Source organism: Prionailurus bengalensis, chromosome D2, assembly GCF_016509475.1.
Source record: "Prionailurus bengalensis isolate Pbe53 chromosome D2, Fcat_Pben_1.1_paternal_pri, whole genome shotgun sequence".
In the NCBI taxonomy this organism is placed as follows: Eukaryota; Metazoa; Chordata; class Mammalia; order Carnivora; family Felidae; genus Prionailurus; species Prionailurus bengalensis.
Window position 1 is genome coordinate 43,543,357 of NC_057351.1, and position 22,399 is coordinate 43,565,755.

Below are 22,399 nucleotides of genomic sequence, written 5' to 3' on the forward strand. Positions count from 1 at the left end.
TTCCTTTCTGGATCCTGCTGTATTAAATAAATCTCTTTCATCTCTCCCTCTTGCCATACCTCCATGCCCATTCCCCATCCTTCTCCACCCTGCTGTGTGCCCCAGGTTGGTCTGTGTGAATGCCTCAGTGGGCACCCTGTCCTCTGCTCCTGGAATTTGCAGGAGATTGGAGGCAGGGGGCCAGTGAGTTCAGAGGATGGGTCCCTGCAACTCGCTCCTGTGGGATCACCATCGATGGCTCATTCTCTGGAAATGGATTCAGACAGCCCTTTCCAACCTCATCTCTCACAGTGAGAAGACATGCCCCCTCCCATTGTCCTTTCTGGCCATGAGAGCATAAGAGATGCTGCTGCTTCAGTTCCCACGTGTCTCCACTATCCTGTGGCTTTCCGTGATGTGTGGCATGCATACATCTTTCTAAATAGTTCCTCTCCCCAGATTCCTCAGTTTCACTGTGTCCTTTCATACTGGACAGGCAGAATCCATGTTGACCTAGTGGCCTGCTCTGTCATTTCCTCCTAAATGTGAAAAGCTCCATTCTCCATGAGGCAACTTAGCTTGTCCATACCACAAGCTGCTGACTGAGGAAGACTCGGCTATTGTGAGCTTCAGACCGAAGGAAGTGGCAGAAACTAAAAAACAGGCACAGACAGAGTGAATGTAAAATTATCTCAGCACATGTACTTTTTGTCACTCCAAATGGATGCATTATTTTTTCCCCACAAAATGTAAGGAATTTGGGTCTTACCTCAAGAAAAAAAGAAGCTGTCATGCCAGGAAGTCCCCGAAGGTCTGAGGTTTTATGAAATATATCCCAAGGACTCATCAGTGCCTCTACTAGCTTTGGAGCTTCTCTCTCCCAGAGCCTGCTTCTTCTCGTCTGCATTTCATTAGGAGCACACCTGGAAGTCAGGTGCAGCGAGCGCATTGACTGAACAGCTCACAACCAAATCATGCCTCTGCGGGATGCTGGGCTGCTTTTCATTTGTTTTCTGGGAACACTCACCCTGAGTGGGTCTCAGGAACAGAGGTGGGGCCTGCTGGTACCATCAGGTCCCTACAGGACAGGAGTGGGGCCTTCAGCAAGCATCCTGGTGCTAAGGGTAGAAGTGGTAATGCTGTTTCTCTCTGCCCCAGCAGGTAATTCCACCTCCTGCCCCAGCTGGCAGGACCTGAACACTTTGGGTGACGTGGTTGGCTAACAGAGCCTTGCAGTTCCCACCGAGAAGAGTAATGCTGTAGGTATGCCGATCACCCCAAGAACTGCCTTGGGCAAGAGTATGTTTGCGCAGGCGCCTTACCTGCATTATCACTGATCCTCACCACAGCTCAGGACTCAGGGACCATTCTATGGGTGGGGGGACACAAGGGAGGTGTCCTTGTGATAGCACGGTCTGGCCTTGATAGCAATGGGACTGGGGATGCCTGTGTGCTGAGTGACAAAAGCCAGATTTTAAGCCAGATCTGTCTGATGCCCAGTTTGTACCTATTATGTGAGCACTAGACCACACATTTGGCTCTACCTTAATGCAGAAGAAAGTAATTTCACCTCCATGAAGCAAAGGTAAGTATGGCCTTGCTTGTCAGGAGTCAGCGCTGGCCTTTGGGATCTGTGTAGGTTTCTAGAGGCTCAGATGTCGGAAGAGGGGAGCCTATAAACTGGGCAAACTTCACTCTGTGGATCACAGACAGCACTACAGATTCATTCTAATCACTTCAACTCTGAGATCACACAGCTAGAGAATCCAGAACCAAAACGTAAACTGAGTTTCACCTATTTTATTGACCCTCCGCATTTGTCTCGCGTTGGGTCTAAGAGACACAAATCCCTTCTTGCTGAGTCTGCCACTCTGGGGGCCTGGCCTAGGAGAACAAAGCAGGTGCAGATGCTCCACAGGCACCACGCTGACACTGGCAATGCGAAGTACTAATGCTGGGTCACGAGGAGAAGCTCAGTCTCTGCACACAGACTTCCTTGACGTCATATCCCTTCCCCACCAGTAAGCACGTCATTAAACTGCTCGGAGCCTCATTTTCCTCATTAGCTACCACAAACGATAGTAGTAGGAGCAGATGAGATGATACAGGGGAAGCTCTGGTACGTGGTAAGCACTCTATAACTTATGACTCTCATTATGATTACTAGCTATGAAATCCTCACAGAAGACAGAGATAGATATTACTGTCATTGATATATGATTGAAGCAATGAAATTCAAAAAAGTAAAACAAAAACAATGTGCTCAAGATGTCACAGCCAATACACACAAGTAGGATTCCAGCCCAGAATTGGCCAGTTTCAATACCCTGTGCCTTGTCTGGGCCACCTTCCCAGGCATTAGAGCATCAGCATCAGCCCTTTGCCCCTGCATCTTGCAGTTGGCCATGTGTTCTGCCAGTGGGGCTTGCCCGCCTCTGGGCTAAACCTCAGGGCGCCTTACTTGCAATGCATTTCCCACACCCCTTCCTCTGTCCACTCTTCTGTAATTATTATACCCCTCCTGGAGACAGGCACTGAAACAGGATTACACCTAACCACTGGTATTGACAGAATGGGACACCGGGGCTTGCCTGACTCCCGGCTCTTCAGGGCAGTGACTTAGAACTCTTACAAAAGAATGTCAAGAATATATTGGAATACATGGGCCCTGTTCCTGGAAAAAAAATGTGTACGCATACTAGCAATATGACAAGCAATTGTAGAAGGTTCTCAGACACCTCTGTGATCTATCCAGGGACTTCAGGGGAGGCATTCCTGATCTGGGGAGAATCCTAAAACTCGTTAGAGTACTCATCAGCTGTAGAGCTTCCGTGGACCTGACTCACAGTTTACCCTGTGCAGGAGGGGAGGGGAGAGGGACCGTGATAGAAGCAGGCCATTTTTCCATCTTAAGTGAATCTGGTGGACCCTGATGCCCTGCCTGGCCGAAGGCTGTATCAGTGGAGCAGTTGAGAGTGACCCTGTTATCCCAGGCCAGCCACAGCCACTGCAGGGGTGCAAAAGCAGATACTCACCAACACGCCAAGGCCACTGGAGAAGAGGCAGCAGATGTAGAGGCCAAGGGCAGTGGCAGGGCTGGTGCCACTGAGCCTTGGGACAGAGAAAGCCAGCAACTGTTTAGGGGTTGAGAGCCAGTGTGCTCCCCACTCAGGGAGGACCAGCTGCTCTGATAGGAACACGCGCTACAGAGTCAGATAGCAGAAGAAGTGTGAATCCCAGCACTGCCACTTACCAGCTTTGGACCCATGCCTTTTTGAGTCTTATTTTCCCTTCCTATAACTTTTAGATAGAACTTTCTACCTTGTGGGACTGGTGTGAGGATGAAAGAGCATTTGTATGTAAAGGGTATGATACAATCCCTGCAACACTATACTTGATCAGTAAACAAGCTGCTGATATGAATAAGATAATGGGTGTTCTTATTTGGAAGCCATTATGATGCCTTGGAGAATGCATATTTTGGGATTCAGGTTGGAAATCAGGAGTATTTCAGAGCAAATGTTTGGTGGCAGAGGATGGTTTGCTGTGCACACACCTGGCCAGAGAGAGGCCACTTTGCAGGAGACATGTCCCCCTCCGTAGCAGCTGATTGCAGAGAACCACTTGGCTGATTGCATTGAGATCATACACTGGGCAGGGCAGCCCTGAAGCAGCCTCTTTCCTCCACTGGACTATTTTGCCACATCTGATGAGCATGACTTCATCTGCTTGCATTGCCCAAGGGCCTTGTGTGCTTTCAAAATTTATATACATGTGACTGAACTAACGCATATGGACCTCAGTGTCTGTGTGTACAGGGGTACATGCGCCTGTGTATACTTATTTTGTGTATTGATAAGACTCGCTGTTGGTGAATATTTTGTTTTCCTCTGAGCTTGGACATCTGGTTGCCCTGATGACTGTATGCTTGAATCTGCCAGCAACTGAACCCTCCTTGAGACACATTTGGTTGCTCACCCTGGTATGCCCTCTTCTAGATCCTGACCATTGGTCATTGCAAATTTCCGTAGCAGGAGTTTTTCTTGTTGTGGAGAGAACCTCTCCTCTCTCTGGGGCTCAGCACCCAAGGTCAGGTTCAGAGATGAAAGAATGAAAGCTGGAGGGAAGGTCTGACTGATATCATTGATAATTGTTCCTTCCTCTTTTGTAGGACCGTTAGCCTGATTTATTTGGAATTTGTGCACTTTTTTTTCATAACTGATCTCTCTGGCTACATACCATGGAGAGGGGGGAGAATATAATAATTAAAGTTATTAGCATAGAAAATTGTTGCCTATTTGGACTTTCCAGGTATGAAGGGTCAGCATAATAAGAACCTAACATGATTTAATTTATTAAAAGCAACTAATGGGGTGAAATAAAATAATGTTTTCAGTATAAGGAATGTTACATTACGAACAGAAATGCTCTCTTTTATTGCGTCTCTTTATCTATTATTTATTTTCCTTAAGGAAAGGTCACTTAAAAATTCTTGGAACTTTCGTCTATCTCGTGTTGCCAAAGCTAAGAGCACAAAACAAGGCTTTTGTTGAGACACAGGTGCTAATTCATGAGCACATGTCTATGGGAGTGAAACGTGAGCTCCCCAAGAAAGGGAACTGAAAATGAAGGCAGATGCCCATGAGTAACCCCTTCGTCTCAGAAGCATAAGGTCATGCAAAGCCCCACGTTATCCACCAGACCTTGCCCCTCTCTATGATTATTAAATGAGAACCAAAATAGCAGAGGAACCAAATATCCCTTCTGTACCATCATGGCCATCAAGCCCAGTGATCTTGTCTTCCTTGGTGTGTCTTTGGTCTTCTTTCAGTGCTGGAGAAGACAAAATTAAATATGGAATTAGTTCTACCTTGGCAAGATTTGGGAAGATTTAGAATTTAGGAACTGGGCAGTTCCTTAAGGAAACATAGCCTTTGGGAGAGCTGTCCGGATCCATCTGTCTATTCAGATAATCTGGGAGTGTCTGCTGGGTCTCTGCCTCTCTGCCCCTCAGCCTTTGGAATTTGCACCCGTTTGGTGCATTTGGAGATGCCTCTCATTGGTGCAGGGGCACAAGAACAAGGACTAGACGCTATCCTTTCAATTCCTGGAAGTTGAGATCTTGAGAATGAAAATCAAACTCCTTGGGTTGGCCCTATTTGGTATAAGCCTGACAGAAGAGCCACTTCTCCCTGGAAGGCCTAGAAGTCAGAGGGGAACCTTGTGATACAAAAAGTTGGGGTGGGGAGTATATGAATCTGGGGGGTCCAGGGCCCATGCTGATGATTCCGGGCAGATTAATATTTATCGGAGAATGGTACCTACAGACACATCCTCTGAGGGTTGGCTATTGAAAAGCCATGCCATGGTCCCTCAAACAATGACAGTCCCTTAGCCCTTAGGCCTAAGCACAGAGAAACAACTTATCTGAGGTCAGAGGAAGTGTAGGAATGAGAGAGGAAACAAAGTCAACTGACAAGAAGTTGTTCACTCCACGAGGCCATGGGAGCACTTCTCCATGCAGTATGGATAAATTCTCTCCCATGAGTTTTCTAATAACTCACATTTTATAGGAAATTGTTAGGTTAACCGAAAATTAGAATTGTTTCTCAGCCTGTCCCTCACGTTGCCCCCTGGTTGATATGGGGGGACTCTGGACATATACCGGGTAAGGAGGGTGTGCCTCCACCCCCAGGCATGTCTGAGACCCATTTGGTCAGAGAAGTCTCTCTCACCACTGCCCATGCCAATAGGACAGAACTCAGCTCATGACCCCAGCATTCCCTGGGAACAAGCAGATAGCATTTCTTCACTGAAGAGAAGAAGAGGGTAGGGAGCAAAGTCAAGTTTTATTATTAAACAACTTTAATCCAAATGCTGATTATTATTTGCAGTGTCTGAAGGCACAAAATATACCTAAAATGTATGGAATAGTCTAAACAGAGTTATAAATCCAAAGAGCAAAGCATGAAAAAAAGATACATTCTGAGCTGACACAGAAATCTGAGTTGGGATTTTTTTTTTTGAGAACTTACTTGAATATCAATCATTTCCCCTCATGCCAAGGGTAGGAAATTTAAAAAATAACATAAACATGGTGAAGAATAAATAACACCATGAGGTGTTAAGGTTTTTTTTTTTTTAATAATCAGGATGCCTTTTCCTCAAAGGTATTCTCTCTCTCTCTCTCTCTCTCACACACACACACACACGCATGCACCCACACCCACACCCACACACACACACACACCTGCCATCTCTCTCTTCTCCCTTACACCCACTCTGAGCAAAGCTGTCCAAGAAGACATCCATGGTGTACCCCAGAAGACAGATCATCTCAGGAAAAAACAGACTTGGGAGTGAGATAAGGCAGTGAGACCAGAATTTGATTAAAAAAATAGATATATATGAAAAACTGACCATCCAGGGCAGGGCCCCCCAAAGTGCTGATGGAAAGAAAATGAAGCCTGCTCTTCCTCAGGGTAACTGTCGCCCACCTAGGCTTCACTATGCGCATGCACCCAGCTCCTGGTTCTCCACGCTCTGATTGGAGAAATGTCAATGGATTGCCTGGGTAGCGCTAACATCAGGCCATTCTCAGCATCCAGAGATAAATAACATAATTATAAACACTCTCCTCTCCAGGGTGCTTTTAGCTGACTATGTGATGCAGCCGTTCCTTTCTGCTCAATCATGTCAGTCAGGACTTCAGGAAAGAAATCAATCCGGGGCTAGTTATCACCCTCATAAATACACCTCTGGAACAACTCTACAAGGCTATAGGAGATGCAGTCAATAGTCTTTGTATTGTTCCATGACCACAGATGGGCTCTCAGCTCCCTGATGACTGCCCAGCCAGGGATGGGGAGGGGAGCCCAGCCCTCTTGGTGCCCAATGTGGGCTGTGTGCACCATCCTGGCAGGTTAGGAGAGCAGAATCACCTTTGTCGTCAGCTCAGATTACTCAAACTGCTCTGCTCCTACTGGTTCTTTGTCTGGTTCTAAGGTTTAATTGTCCCAAGAAAGACAAGGGAGGGAGGCGTGGCTATCTAGCTGTTTTAGCCTTAAGGAACAGAGCTACCAGTAGGTTCCTTAGCTTGGGGATAATCCTGGGAATCTCAGTGAGAGGGGCCCCTGCCTATTGGCTGGATCACCGCTTGAAGGCTTCTTGTCTGGAGAAGGAGGCAAAGCAGGGAGTATGGCCTCACACTGTGTTCTGGCCCCATTTGGCAGACTGCCTGCAGGGTTTCGGACCTGGAGACATCCTTTAATTCTGGAGTTAGTTCCCTGGGTGATGAAGAGTTACTTGTGTTTACATCACACCAAGTTCTGCTGCTCCTTCTCTAGGAGCCAAGGCTCCTTCCTATCTGAACAAACTATTCCCAGCACTGCCCACTGCCGAGAGTACTGGTCTGCTCACCTAGGGGACCTCCCTCCACTCCTCCACCATAACCCTTTGACCCGAAACCACAGGTCACAAATCCCAGGGGTTATTCTCCCTCTGCCTGGTCTCACCACCTCACCTGGTCCACACACTACAGCTAGCATTTCTCTATCCCCATGGACAAGGACAAGCCCACCACTGCCAAGCCTCCCAAGGCAATGATGGAGCCTACCTGCCTTCTCCCACATTCTGTCACTTGTTGATTCTTCTAATTAGGAAAAGAAAGCAAAAAAAAAACACAAGGCCAATAGTATGACCCTAGAGCATGTCAGCATCAAAGCCCTCAGAGATGGTCTCCTCATTGTGGGTGCTTCTCTTGGGCCCACTGCACACTGCATCATGCAGTGGGTGAACAAGAGGACTCCCCAGGTCCCGGAAGTCTCCTAAGTCCCAGGCTGACAGGAACAGCTGATCACCGTATAGCCCCGTGGCCTGGGGTCAGACCAATGCTGGCTCACTGTTTATCTACCCGAGAGGGTTAAAGAGGAACCAAGGGCCAGGAGCAGAGGAACTTGGCAGGAAACCATGGGACATGGCAACAAGCAGCATTTGGGGGCTCCTCTAAAGGGACTGGCTGCTTATCTTCCCCTCTCCCCCGGCAGGAAGGGGCTCCTTATCTGATCACCCCTCCTGCCTTCAGAAAGGCCCAGGAACAGGGGGCTTCTTTGGCACTTCAGAATGATCACAAGTAATTTGCCTTTTTATTCATATAGAACAAAATTTACAAAGTCATTCATACAGTTTTTGTGTTTTTTTTTACTGACTTCGAAAATTGGGAATATTCAAAATACACTTTTACCCCACTCCATTCTGTCATTATTTACACATATGTACAAGAAAAATGAAAGAGTCTTTGTGTGTGTGTGTGTGTGTGCACGTGTGTGTGGTTTGTGTTGTTGTTTTCTTGTATTAAAAAGCTCTGCTGGTCGGGTGGGTGGATGGGCGGGCGGGAGGGCAGGCGGCGCGGTCAGATGGAGGTGCCATGGGAGGTGTCCAAGGCCTCTGGAAGGACGCCTCCCGGCACAGGCTGGAAGGACATGGGGATGGGGGTCTTCACCGGGCTCTGGCGGAATAGCCCCCCATTGGGCGACCTGTGTTTGCACTGCATGGAGGGCATGGTGGCCGAGCTGCTGAGGGGCAGCGGCAGATTGCTGCTAGGCCCTGACGAGAGTGTCCGGCTGGGGCCGTGGCTGCTTTGCTCTGGCAGAAAAGTGCTGACCGAGAGCTGTGTGTTCTGGTACTCTCGCGTCGGCTCCAAGGCTTGGCTGGGAGCCAGGCCCCCCATCTCCAGGGCCGAAAGCTCAATGGACGCTGGGGAAATCTGCTTGTGAGCAATGTCTTCATCCATTAGACTGTTCATGCGCCGGTGAACCTGCTCCAAATTCACTTCTTTGTCCTGGAGGGAAAGCACAGGAAGGTCAGGCCAAGCCCTCACGTGAGCCAAGGCTGGCTTTCTACAAACTCTGGGAGGCCTGGAGACCCTAGGCATGTTAAGCCTGGTGGACACTAGGTGAGCACTGCCCCCCCATTCCTCCCATACCCCCTCACCTACATCTGGGTGAACTTCAGTTATCTGGGAACTGGTGGCCTAGGACACTGCCCCAAGGTAGCAAACACCCAGAAAGCAGGCCTTGGCAACATGTACCTTCCCTCCTCACTTGGCCTAGAACCACGGTCACACTCAGAGGCAACCCCTGCGAGAAGATGCCTTGAAGAACTGGCAGAGACAGAAGGAGGAGAAGGGAGTTCCCGTGGGAATAAAAGGAACTGGTCCTTGAGCCCCCAGGGTGTCCTGTGTATTTACCACAGAGTTCATAATGCTCAAAGGGCCTGATGTGATCATTCCCATCAGACACAAAAGGAGGCTTGGGTTCAGGAAGGTCAGTGACCTCCCTGGAATCACCACCCTTGTGAATGGCAGAGGCAGCAAGGGAACGCTGAAGCAGGAAGTGGGGGCCTGGCTCACCCTAAAACCCTTGTTCTCTCCATCTCCAGAGATGCCAGAAAGCAGGCATGTCCTTGTCTCCAAGGCCCATGGGGCTGGTTCCTGGATGAGGAAGATGGTGGAGATGGTAAAGAATGGGTCTTTGCAGGGCTTAGATGACTTTCCCAGTATCAAGAATGTAGAGACAGCCAAGAGGGTGACCCTGACACTCAACTCTTTCTCCATAATGTAAATGGTGGCAAGGAAATGGTTCTGTTTATTTGTGAGCTTAAGAAAGAGAATAAAATTCACTTTAAATAACTTGATGTTTTGTCTACAATATCAAAATAAATCAAGGGGGCCAAACTGCTTGAAAGCTCCTAAAAGACAAAGATGAGGTACTCTATTTGCTCAGTTCCCCCCATTGAGGTGGGGCATAAGACCAGGTGTCCACAAAGGACCCATGCCAGCTCCCCAATGAGGTTCAAAGTTCCACTCCTATTTTTCGGCAGCATGAGTGCCAATGTGACAGGCAAGGTCATGCCTACCACCCATGCTTCCCTGATGTCAAACTCCTAGAGAAATACCATGTCAAAGCTCTGCTCTGAGATGGAACACCACAGGCTGTCTAATGGTGACATCCGTAGAGTAGAGAGAGGAGCCTGACCCAGGCCCATCTTATAGGGCAGTTAGAAATACCACAGATGTAAAGGCCCTCAACGGGCTTTCAAAAGATAAAAGAAGGAACCACACAAATCTACGGGGCAATTCCAGTGGCTGTTCTGAGCTCCTAGGAGGCTGGTGGGAGAGGATCTTCCCCAGGAAGAGGCCACCCTGAGTAGCTGGTGTGAATGCCCCTCTCCCATGGGTTGCTAACCCCCATGAAGTCTCAACCCAGCCTTCCTCAGGCAAGGAAGTTGCCTCTGCAGTTTACTCCTTGTTCTCAGTGGCCCCTGGTGTGGAGAAGGCAGGGCCACTGCTCTCTCCACACCTCTGCTGAGCTCAAGACTGGTAGTCAGACATTGGCTTCTGCCTTTTCCAGAACCTTTCACAGACAAAGAAAACTGACAACCCCCACAAGAAAATAAGAAACTCATCCCAGGCCAAGAGGAGACCTGAGAATAAGAAAGCCAACTGATTTGAGGATGGAAGGTACTATGGGGCATGGCTCCATATCATAGATGGAACAACATCAGAATTCACTGGCATAGCTCCATGGGCAGAGCCGACATTCCAGGGATCTGAAGCCCCACACAGCTGAGTTCAGCTCACTGATGCCGGGAAACCAGCTCCAAGTTGAGGACACCACTGGGTGGCGAATGTCCTGGGTAAAATCAGGGAAAGGGGCTGGAGACTACCAGGCCTTGACTTAACCTGACTAAATGTAATGCATGCAATGTCTTTCACTGACTCTTTTAAGGCTGTAAAAAACTACAAGACACTGAATTCAAGTTCTCTTAATTACCTTACAACATGCTGACCCAGCTCTGTACAACTTTGCCTTTTTCTTTCTGTTTTATCTGCTTTGTTGTTAGTCTTGCACATGAAACCATTTTAAATAGTTTTTTAAACTGCTATAGTAGTCTCTGGCTGTTTTAAGACCACCAAGCATCAATTATCCCTTCCTAAGACCATGGTCTGTTTGCTTTGAGGGAATTACTTCTCACTGGATAACAGTTTGGAAGGTGCCCTGCCCACCTGTAGCTAAGACGAAGGACCACTATGCAAACAAGGACAATAGGAATGAACTGAATCCTGAACAAAGAGATAAAGAGACAGAAAAGAGTTGACTGTCCATCCAATAATGCAATAGTACTTCAACAAACTTTCTGCTCCATGACTGTCCTCCTAGATCTTGCCCCCCCACCCCCAGGTTCTCTGGACAAGTCTGACTCCTGCCCACCACCCATCCTGCTTCTCCAGCCTTCTCATGGTTGCTGTGTGCCCCTGATAAACTCTGGGACAGATAAATCTGTCATCTCCACTGGCCAAACTCAGTGCCACAGCTGTGTTGGTAAATATCTGCATCTATAGGCTGTTTTCATTTCAAAATATGGGGAGGGCAGAAGACAAGTATCAGAGATCCTGGTAGCTGGATTAGTTGAGAGAGAATTTCAGAAACTTTTAGGGTCTCATAATAGAACCTTCCTTTCTCTTTGCAGACAGCAAAGCTTGGAGAAGGCTTGATAGCCAGCTGTCCCTGCTGGCAAAGTCTTCAGTTTCCACTGAAGAAAAACCGATGACCAATGGACCTGGGATCATTGGAAGAACGGGTTAGTTGCATGATCTCACCATTTCCTCCTTTAGATTTTCTTTCCAGGGCTCTAATAATCCTTTTGGGGACACGAAGAAGTCACATTTAAAAGTGGACTAATTTGGAGGGGAAGGCAAGTATCTTGGTCCCAGTCCTGTTCACTCTGGCAGTTAAAAGAAAGGGTATGACCCTTTTTCTCAGAAAGTGTTCAGGAGATGCTCCCCATTTTGCAGGGGTCTAGAGATAGAGAAAAGAGAACTTCCTGTCCAAGAAGACCACAGGAAGGCAGAGAGTTGAGAGTGGCGACAAAGTGAAAGGAGCCCTCTCTATCGAATGCCAGGGCCACAAAACAGAAGGAGAGCTTTGGGGGAAGACCAACAACCCAAAATACTCTGAAGAAAAATGTGAACAAAGGAGGTCTCTGAGATGAAATCCTTCACCCAGGAAGTATAAGGCAGAAGAGGTTCAGGGGATGGAATTATAAAAGTGGTTGAGACTAGGCACCAATCTAGCATAATAAATCACAGCTGTGAGGACTTGATCTGGTACTACCAAAGCATTTAGAATACAAATGAGCCCAGAGCATAGGTGTGGCTACAGCCCAATTACCTGAGAATCAGTACTTTTGGAGGAAAGAGCTTGAATATAGTTTCCTAAATCCATATATGTTTCTTCTTGCCTCAAGTTAAGGACAAATGAAGCAGTTCCAAGGACTGTAAAGCTGTGCAGTGAGTGTCAGCTTCCAATTGAGGTTAGTCATTAGCCTATAACCTTTCCACGTCAGGACACAGAGAAAACGTCCACACCAACTGAACAGACTTTCCTGGGAGACCTTCCCACCCCAAATGGCAGTGAAGTAATTAATCCTCTCTGCACCAGTGAGACCTCATTCTATTCAAATTCTGTTACTGCTGGTAGCTAGCTCCAACACAAAACAAATCCCAGAAGAACAAGGGGGCATCGTGACCTGCCCATATTTGATTGTTCAACTGGACAGAAAATGAGAAAAACTCATGAGAAATGCCTCCCCACCCCCCAACACAGGTAGTCTGTTTGAGCCTCCAATCTATTTCTAAGCTGCCTGCTTCTTCCGCCGTCTAGAGGTCAGATCTGAAGTGCAGAAAACTGGAGAAAACCACCTTGTACGGTAAAGCCTGGAAGAATTGTCTTGGATCACCTGGGGCCACAGATTTAGCACACACTAAGTCATTTCCAGTAGTCCCCGGCCAAGGAACGAGGAGGCAGAAATAATCCACCTGCTCAAGAAAAGAGGCAGGAGTGATTTGAATAATTATCTATATTTTAGACAAAATGGGACATTCTATTATGTTATGCAAATTCAAATAATGGACTTTTTTATGTGAACTACATCAGTTTACATCCTCATTATCCCAAGTTTTTGGTGTTCAACCGTACGGAAACTTGCTGCTGTCTTCATTAATTTACTGTAGGTAACTGACCTAGTCAAACATCCCTGAATATGACATAAAATCCACGGACTGCACTTATCCACAAATCCGGCTGAATTCCAGCTCTGTGTTTCTCACCTCATATTAAACATGATGACAGATGCACCAAAAGAGGTTACTGGAGACCCTCTCCCAGGCATTGTCTTGCAGAGAGATAAAGTTCTGTAATTAAGCCGCTGTTCACCAACGTGGAAATAATTCAGTGTACTGGAAAATGGTAATTAACTAAACTATCATCTATGTAACAGCCAGTTACACATGGGACTCGTTAGAACAGGCTTTGTTTGGTGTCCAATGGCTTTTACTTTAAGTTGAGCAGGAACAAAATGGGACAGGGGACTTCACACCTGACTGGGATGGTTGTAGAGGTGTTCTCCCATTACCACTGACACCAACCGGGTTGTAAATGAGACCCAATGGCTGGGGAAAACGCCATCAATACGAACTTCTTAAGTGTTGCTCTAAAGACTTGCCCAGCCCTAAAGGACTGGTCTGGAGGTCTGAAAGTAGTGGCTAGGTAAGAGCAAAGAAATTGAGCAGTTAATGAAGTGGTCTCAAGAGATGATGGACAGTTTTCAGAGCATCATTGGGAAACAGTTCTGATGGATTCTGTCACAGATTCCATAGGGGAGGGCAAAAAGAAGAGAGAGCTGATGGACATCTCCCATCATACGTGGTAGCAGCAGGTGTACATGGGGTGAACTGAGGCTAAGGGTGAAGAGATTCGCTCAAAGTCACACTACTTCATGCTAAGTGGAGCATCAGGATCAGAGTCCATATCTACCTGCCTCCAAAACCTGGGCTCTTTCCAACTATGCCAAGCTGTGTGTTCCCAATTTCCCCTTGAGAGGATTGTGTAGACCAGTGGTTTTCATCCTTGACAGGATGTCAGAAGCACATGTGGAACTCTTAGAAACTACAGTTGTTCAGATCTACCTAATAGGACCCTTTGGGGAATGGAGCCCAAGCATCTGTATTTCTAAAAACCTCCAGGATTAATCACCTCTGATGTGCAGCCAGAACTGAAAGTCATTGATCCAGCTGAAATGATTACACAACAATTTAACATTAATAACGTTTTCTTTATAGGAGCCCAGACTGGTTCATTCATTCGATAAACACTTTTGAGCTCCTACTACCAGATGAGCTAATGTTCTTGGTAAAGCATCCATCTTGGTCCCTGGCATGTAGAAGGTGCTCAATACTTCGGCTATATTCATCACTTCTTAACGAGAGGCTCCACTGTTCCAGACACTGGGCAAAGTGATGGCAATGCGGAGGTGGAGAAGTGCCAACAGACTCCAAGCAGGGATAGGCAAGTAAACCATTAGCAGCAATTTGGAATCAGCCAGCATGAGTGCATACACCCAGGGAAGCAGCCCATAGAGGTGAGCAGGGGAGATTTTACAGAGGGGAGTGATGTCTGAGCTGCTTTTGAGATACACATTGGTGTAAGATAAGCATTCGCTCTCTTCTTGCTAATAGGTCTTGGGATAAGGGCTTAAATGCACACTTGCTATCCTTACCCTCATGCTAAGAGGTCTGATATCAGGAGTGTAGCCACTGGGCCAGACTCAGTTTGTGGCCGAAGAGACAAACTGGGGTGCAGAGGATGTCAATGCCTCGCTAGGAGCTGGCATCCTGGCTCAAGGAAAAAAGCCCAAGCTACACTTTTAATTCCCCAAATCCTCTGGCAAATGTCAGGCAGGAACCCCTGCTCCTGCACACACCCCATGGAAGGCCCAGTGGCAGACACAGCAATCATATCCCAGTTCTGTCCCTGCCCATTCTGCCGTTCATTTCTCCAGGGCCAAAGATGTCTTCCTCCAATGCTCTTGAAGGCAATCAGGAGAGTTAAGAAGATAACATGTAATCTTTCTGGCACAGAGAAGGTGCCCTAAGATGTGAACTGTCCTCCCCACACCCCTTACTGCCCATCACAAGGTCCTTGGGAGGGAATAGGGCCTTGGCCGCCATTCGCCAAGCATGTCCCATGGGCAGGTGCCGCTTATGGCACTTTCCACACCTTCCCTCATTGAACCTCAGAGCAACCCCGTGAGGTTGGCATAAAGGAAGAGGGGAAACATACAGGAGAGAAAAATCTCTACATGGAGTTGGAAGAAGCATCAGAGGAGTGAAGGCAGAGAAGGGTGCAGAGCCAAAGGGGGTGTCCCCTGCCACAAATCCTCCACGGAGAGCAGGCGTGTGCTTCCCGGCCACACAGACAGCAGCTGGCCTGCCGGCTGCTACTCTGTCGCTGCTGCCCGGCCACCCTGGCCTCTGTCAGCTCCTGTCTGTGACGGAAGCAGGGACGGGGTGGGGAGGGCAGGCAAGGCAGGAAGCACAAACATTCCAAGCTCCCAGCCCAGTGACAGATGATTCATCCCTCACTCTTCATGTCATCTCCCATTTGTGCGGTTCTCATCTTTATTTCATGAATATTTTATTCTTAGAGCAATGGCTCCACTTCCCCCATAAATCTAGAGGGTGGCTCTTTACTGCAACCACAGAGTCTGCTGCACTCACCTGCACTGAGTAACTACATAATAGTCTGATTCCTTAGAAAAAATACGAGCTCAAATCCACATGAATATTAAGGGGTTGAACGCACATTACTACTCTTCCTCAAGTAGGTGTCTAAAGTCTGAAGACATCTTAGCACAAGCCATTAAACACAACTAGAACTACACCCAAAGACAGGTTTCTGGCTCTTAAGAAATACAGCCAGTGCCCCAAAATGAAGCATTCTAAGGTAAAGCAGACACTCTCACCTAATTGAGAATGCTGCTCCATAAAACACAGCCAACCAGTAACACAAAGTGGTTCTGGATTAAATACCGTTAATATTTGTGGAAGGTTTGAAAGATATGCTTCTAATATCCTGTTGTTTCAACCCCCTCCTGGTTCTTATTCCTCCATGATGAGGGCTCAACCACTTGGCCTGACATCCAAGTCCCTTAGAGCAAGTCCCTGCTCCCTGATCCAGCGTCCTCCACTCACATCCCCTTGCTGATGGCGACACTCCAGCCCCCACAGCTCCAGGAGGTGTGATGACTGTTTACCTCCATGTTGTTCACCCTGCACGAAAGGCAACTTCCAATCTCACCTCCAGCTCTAGGATCTGTACCAACCCTTCAACACTTCACTAACTGGGAGGAACTCTTCACTAACTGATACCCCTGCCCCCCTATGACCCCAGGCTGGGCTGGGTGCCCCTCAGTACATCCATGGTACCCTCTGCTCACTTGAGAATAGCCTTGATCAATGGAGGCTGCTTTGGTCAACCTCTCTGCCACATCTGCTCCTGCAGAGGTAAGCCCCCTGGGGACATGGACTGTTCCCCCACAGGCATATATTTATGAAAGGAAGAAGAGAGAGGGAGAAATTTCATTTGAAAATCAGAAACTCATAAAAACAGAAAAAAGATGGGGAACATTTCCCTCTTCTATCATGCAACCCTTAGCAACACCAGAAGGGGCTGGAGGAAAGGCAGCTACCATGCTTTTGCAACCTGTCTTTTCACTGGTCCTCATTCCTATCTGGAAGCAAGTTGGGAGCAGGTGCAGAAACTTCCACATTTTCTAGGCAGGACCAATGTATTTCATTCTCTCTTATGCCTCAGATTCTGGGCTTATGCAGAAGCCAGAGGAGAAGACAGAATGCTTTGCTGACAAGAAGAGAGCTGTTCCTCACAGCTGGGTCATTTCTTGGTCTCCTGGTCTTTTCTCTGTATTTCTCTCTTTCACTTCTATATCTCTCCAAAAATCAATCCCCTCCCCTCTCCTTCTCTCTCTCTCCCCTCTCCCTTCTCTCTCTCTCTCTCTCTCTCTCTCTCACACACACACACACACACACACACACACTAATCATTCACTTTGGCTGCCCAGGCTAGGCTTGTCACTAAACACTAAACTAGGGGATGTGAAGGGACATGATGCTCAGAAGCAGATGAGACTGTCCTGTCCAAAGGAAGAATGGCCTCTCTCTGCACCTAGTTCATACGGGACATTCTGGAGGGCAGAGCCTGTTTCTCTTGGGCACCCACTCTGCCCATGCCATCCCAGGTCAGCACTTCCATGACAGGGAGATGCTCACCCACCCAGAGAGCCTCTCCTGCTCCCCTGACCCAAGGGCATGTGCACTGAGAAGTCAGGCTGTGGCTGATTGGGTCTGGAAAAAAAACAAACCCAAACCAAACAATATGGAGAATGAATGCAATGGGATCTTGTCTTCCCTTGTCCCACTGGGGATGGCTCCAGGACCACCCTACCCTGGTTACATGCTGAGCCTTCTGTACATATAGACTTGAGGCTGGTAAGGGGATGTATATGCAGACTTTCCTAAAAACTACTCATCGGAATAATTCACAGTCCCTCCCAATGACTTCTTCACAAAAAAATTTCCAGGAGCAAAAGAAGTTCAAGCAGAACAATTAACTGTTCCTTTCAGTGGCTTTCCCTTAAGTCTCCTCCTTCCTTCTCACCCGTGGCCCAGGGGTGACCAGAGAAGCACTGAGGCCATGGGAGACCCAGGCCTTTTCCACTTTGCACTTCCTTGCAGGGAAGCACACAGAAGGCAGATGAGGAAGATGGATGTCCCCAGAACATTTCCAACATGCTGAATCAAATGGCAAGATCCTTCCAGCAAAAACTAAGTGTGATGACAGAGAGCTTGCTGCCTGGTATGAATGGAAAGTCTGTCCTCACCCCCACCTTGCCAGGCGCTCCATTACAGACTGATATGGGGTATGGCCAACCAGTCTCTCCACGCTGCAGAGATGGTGGCCATGGCGACACTGCCTTTCTGGATTTGGCGCTGGTTACTTTGCTGCATCTTGTTTGAAATTTACACCTGTTTGTAGCAACATAATCTGTTGATTAGAATTCAGAAGAAGCTGAGGTATAGGCAGCACAGAGGGACAGCCCTGCAATCCAGTGGCTCGGCTTATGTCTCCCTGCCTGTGTGTAGGTTTCCGCTGGCACAGATCATCCCCAAATGGCACTCCTTGCCACCCTCCCTTAGGGGAACTGGCTCCAGGGTCCCTTGGTGGAGGCTTCATATAAAAAAATGGACTCAAAGAAGAACAAAACCCCAACAGAAGGAAGTGTTGTGGAAAGAATCAGCTTGTGGTTGGCACACATAAGGAGGGATTTTGTGCCAGAACTTGAAGTCTGGACAGAGCCACAAAGTTCCCTGTGCTGGGTGTTCCTGGAGGAACATGGGCAAGGCCGGGCCCTATACGGAGGGGGAAGGGAAGGGGAGAAGGGGCGATGGGAGGGGAAGCGGGGGCCAGGCCCTACTTGCATGCTGGAAGAGCAGAGCCCTGTGGCCCTTGATGTGAAGGCAAAGAGAACCAAGAAGGAATGAGATCTCCTCTCTTACCCTACAGTTGGTCTCTCCAGGTCAGGGTGGAGGCACATGGGCGGGGCAGGGTGGGGAAGGGCTCTCTGGCGCTGCTCATGCTGTACCCGCTCTATAGATAAATACAGGACTTTAGTGGCCATGGCTGGTGCCTTGGCACTTTGTTCAAGCATAAAAACATCCCCTACATTTGTTCTCTTGCTTTAAAATCAAAGTAAAACAATGATACCATCCCCCAAATAAAACACTGCCGCCTCTAGACAAGTGACTTCGGTAAATACTAACTGGAAGAAAACCGCCCGCCGAGTGGCCCAGTATGACTCTCCTGCCTCTAGGATGCAGAAAGGAGAAGCAGGACTCAGGGCACGGACCTCTTTGGGGGTCTCCTGGTGGCACCGGTTGCTGTTCCACCACAACTCCAGGGCGGCCACCAGGCAGGCCAGGAGGAGGCCGATGGCCAGGATGCAGAAGACCCCAGCGAAGCTGTGCAGCTTGAGGGATTTGCCGTCGGCCTGGGCACTGGCGTGGCTGGTGAGATCACAGCGGCCCATGTGAGGCCACCACTTTTGCTTGAGCACGTCCAGGTCCCCAGTGTCCTGCAACTCCAGGATCCTGCAAGATACAATCCACATGAGCCACAGCCACCGGCCTCATCAGTGTGGTCATGGGGGCTTTGGCCCTTTCCCCACCATGCTGGCCCTTCCACAGACCACGCTGAACCGTGGTGGCTCTTATTCTGTCCCAATTTTTCCCTCCCCAATCCATTCTCCCACTGTGAGACAGAGTGCTCTTCCCAAAATACACATCAGGTTTGTCTTTCTCCTTAAAAGTCTCGATGCCCCCTCCTACCACTGCCCATGGATAAAGTTCAATAGCAAGCACATAAGGACCCTTCCCATGGGACTGGGGGCAAGCTCTGGGGATAAAATAGGAAAATATAGAACTGGACGAGGCAATATTTGGACTGTGGACTTACAAAAATGCTTTCTTTAAACCTTCAATCCATTGTAAGTTTCTCCCACCAGGATTCCCCAAATCACTCATTCATTCATTCGATTTGAGGAGTATCTGCCTTGCGCTATGTGTGATGTTCAACACTGCTGAGGGTGCAGTCCAGAGACACATACATGGACCTTGAAACAATTAGAGCAATCAGTGTAGACACCGAAGCGGTGATCAATACCATGACGTGAAAGCACAGGTGCTAAGAAATGGTGCACTGGGTGGGTGTCCAGACCAGGGGGGTTACAGGGAGGACCTCATCAAGGAAGTGACAGGTAAGCTGCCACTGGAAGGAAGGTTAGTCATCAAATAGCTCACACTTGTCTGGCATATTCTATGTGCCAGGATATATGCTAAGTGCTTGACAGATAGTGTTTAATTGTCACTTCAACCCTTTGAGATGGTTCCTTCCATTCTCCTATTTTTATACAGAAGGAAATGGAGGCACAGAGAGGTGAAATATCTTGCCAAATTCACTTTGTGGTTGGCAGGGATGGCATTCAACAAGAAGGAAAAACTACAGCCATGCTTGAAAGTCTTGTCTGGGCTAAGTGCTCAGCATGTCTGAGATGCTAAAATATGGCCACTGAGGCTGGAGAGTGATGGGTGAGGAGGAAGATGGTGGGAGAAGAAGCTAAAGCAGGAAGAGCTGAGAATGTCGGTTCTGAGAGGGTATGAGAGGGAGTCTGGATTCCATCCTGATCACCAAGGTGGGGCAAACCCCTGGGCTCCTGTAGTCCCCATGCAGGTGTTTGGATGGTGGTTTTCCTTCTTGTGGCATTTTATGGACTCCCTCTGTAATCCAGTGGTCTGAACAGTGAGCTAGTAGTATCTGGTAGTCCCCAGCCTCCTCATACCCAAGCTTTTCCATGTGGGGAGGGAGACTCTTTCAGCCTGGTGCGTGGTGATATATCCAGGTGATAACACCTGCCGTGACCTCTCTGAGCCCATATTCTCAGCTCTCTGGGTGTACACAGTTCAGGAGAAGTGGTTCTGTACAGCCAGGAGAAGCTCACTTCCAACTGTCCAGTTGAGCAGTCTCTGCCCTGGACCTGCATTGCAGGCCACCTGTGACCATAAGCTGAGGCTGAGGTCTATGGGCTGTGCATGCATGCATGGGCTGTGGCTATTGGAGAAGGAAGGTGACAGCCCAGAGGGGGTCCTCTGACCTTTCACCATCATGGACCCAGCATAGCATGGCCTTTCATAGGTTGTGAATAGCTTGGCTCAGTACAAGAAGCAGGGGATGGAGGCACCAGATCTCAGCTGGGTATCACGGAACAAGTGACTTGCTCCTGCTTAACCTTGGCTGGCTCATCTTTGCAAGATAGATACACGACCCCAATAGGTGAGTAGATCCTTCAGGATGGGCTGTGTGTTACTCTCCATGGTTTCTCCTGAGCAAGCAGAGTGGCGGCACAACTTGGGCCATCAATGGATGTTGGCTGCATCAATATGTGTATGAACATATTAATTGAATCATGAAAACTAATCTAAACTAAAATGGCCATGGTGAGATAATGAGATAATGTCTGTTAAGAGCCAAGGACACAAGTCAGCACAAAAGACTTAATATGCCGCTGTGCCTGTAGGGACTTGGTCATTGAGATAAATGCATGATTGACATGTGCACCTGTGCGCCTTGGGCTTGTGCTCGGTATGCCATTGAGCATCACAGATATCTCACATGGCACATCCCATGATCACCTGGGCAGCTTCAGTGTCCCATACCTCTGTATGGCACTGGACATGTTACGGAAGCTGGCCACTGGTTCATGCTGAAAGGCCACTATTTAAGTCTATGCTGGCAGGTCTGAATAAGCTGGGCCTCCTGGCAGTTATAGGAACCCCAGGGCTGGATATGCAGGACCTCAGGGCTTTGAGAAGACTCATGGGTAGACTAATGGCTCGCTGAGGAGAGACAGCAGAGCTTTGTATTTAGCACAGATTCTGCTCTGATGGACATCATGCAAACACAGACCATGCCATCACACTAGCCATGGTATGCAACCTCTCAATTTCAGTGCCCTTATTACTAAAATCTGAGATCATAACAACTCCTACCACAGCATGACTGTGACAAAATGGAAAAGGGACACATGGGCACCACTCAGCTCAAGATATGGCAAGTAATAAGAGCTCCATAAAAGCTGGTAAAATTTGCACAGTCTGATGGCCATGTTGACCAGCAGCCCTATCCAGTCCAGTACTGACATGCACTGCCTTTTATTGAGAACATAGTAGGGACTGATCATTTCCCATTGTTGTAATCCTCCTAGCAGCCTGAAAAGTAGTTCTTAGTGAATCAGTTTTACATCTTGAAGACCTGAGGCTTGGCATCTAGATGACTTGTTCATGGTTGCAATTAGAAAGTGGCAAGATTACTCTTCAGAGCTGGGGCGTGCTGACCCAGGAGGCCATGCTCTTTCCAGATAATCAGGCTGCTAAGTGCAGTCAGCGGGCTCTCTGAGAGTTAGGTTCTGGTCTATGGGACCACAAAACTCTGGCCAGAGCATAGCTGTAGGGTCTGATTTTTACTCCTCTGCTCACTGACTGCAACATCAAGCAGGCTGCTTAGTTCTACCGATGCTTCTCTTCTTCCTGCTCCTTTTAATTGTATGCATTTTTATGCCAAATATTATTCCAGGAAGAATGTAAGGCAATTTATAGGGAAACATAGAATAAAGTAAAAACAAACAAATCAAAAGGAAAATTTAAACATGTAAGCAACAGAGGAAAGATAAAACAAGTCACGGGCACAAAATGAGTCCTAGAACAAAGCTAAACTAATGCACACCATAATAATCTATACTCCTGCTTATGAGTAAGCCGGAGCGATAATAGCCACTTCCTGAAGCCAGTTGTTCTATTTTCCAGAGAGATATAATTGCAGGTGCTTTCCTCTGGTCAATAGTTGGGGAGCCTGCTACACAGTAGGTGCTCTATAAATGGCTATTAGGTTGTTAA

General features: G+C 48.0%; 1 protein-coding gene across 2 annotated transcripts in view; it reads right to left on the reverse strand.

Moving 5' to 3' along the window:
• Window positions 1–5,809: 5,809 nt before the first annotated feature.
• The window catches only part of GRID1 (glutamate ionotropic receptor delta type subunit 1), a 699,728-nt gene continuing 683,138 nt past the window's right edge, over window positions 5,810–22,399 (reverse strand). The window contains exons 15-17 of one of the 2 annotated variants that reach the window (XM_043596766.1): window positions 18,802–19,042; window positions 18,452–18,542; window positions 8,707–8,818 (exon numbers count right to left, since the gene is read on the reverse strand). In XM_043596766.1, the coding sequence (XP_043452701.1) occupies window positions 18,453–18,542; window positions 18,802–19,042 (331 nt within the window). In that variant the 3' untranslated portion in view covers window positions 8,707–8,818; window position 18,452. Of the gene's footprint in view, window positions 8,819–18,451; window positions 18,543–18,801; window positions 19,043–22,399 lie in introns of both variants that reach the window. The other variant, XM_043596765.1, reaches the window with a different exon arrangement.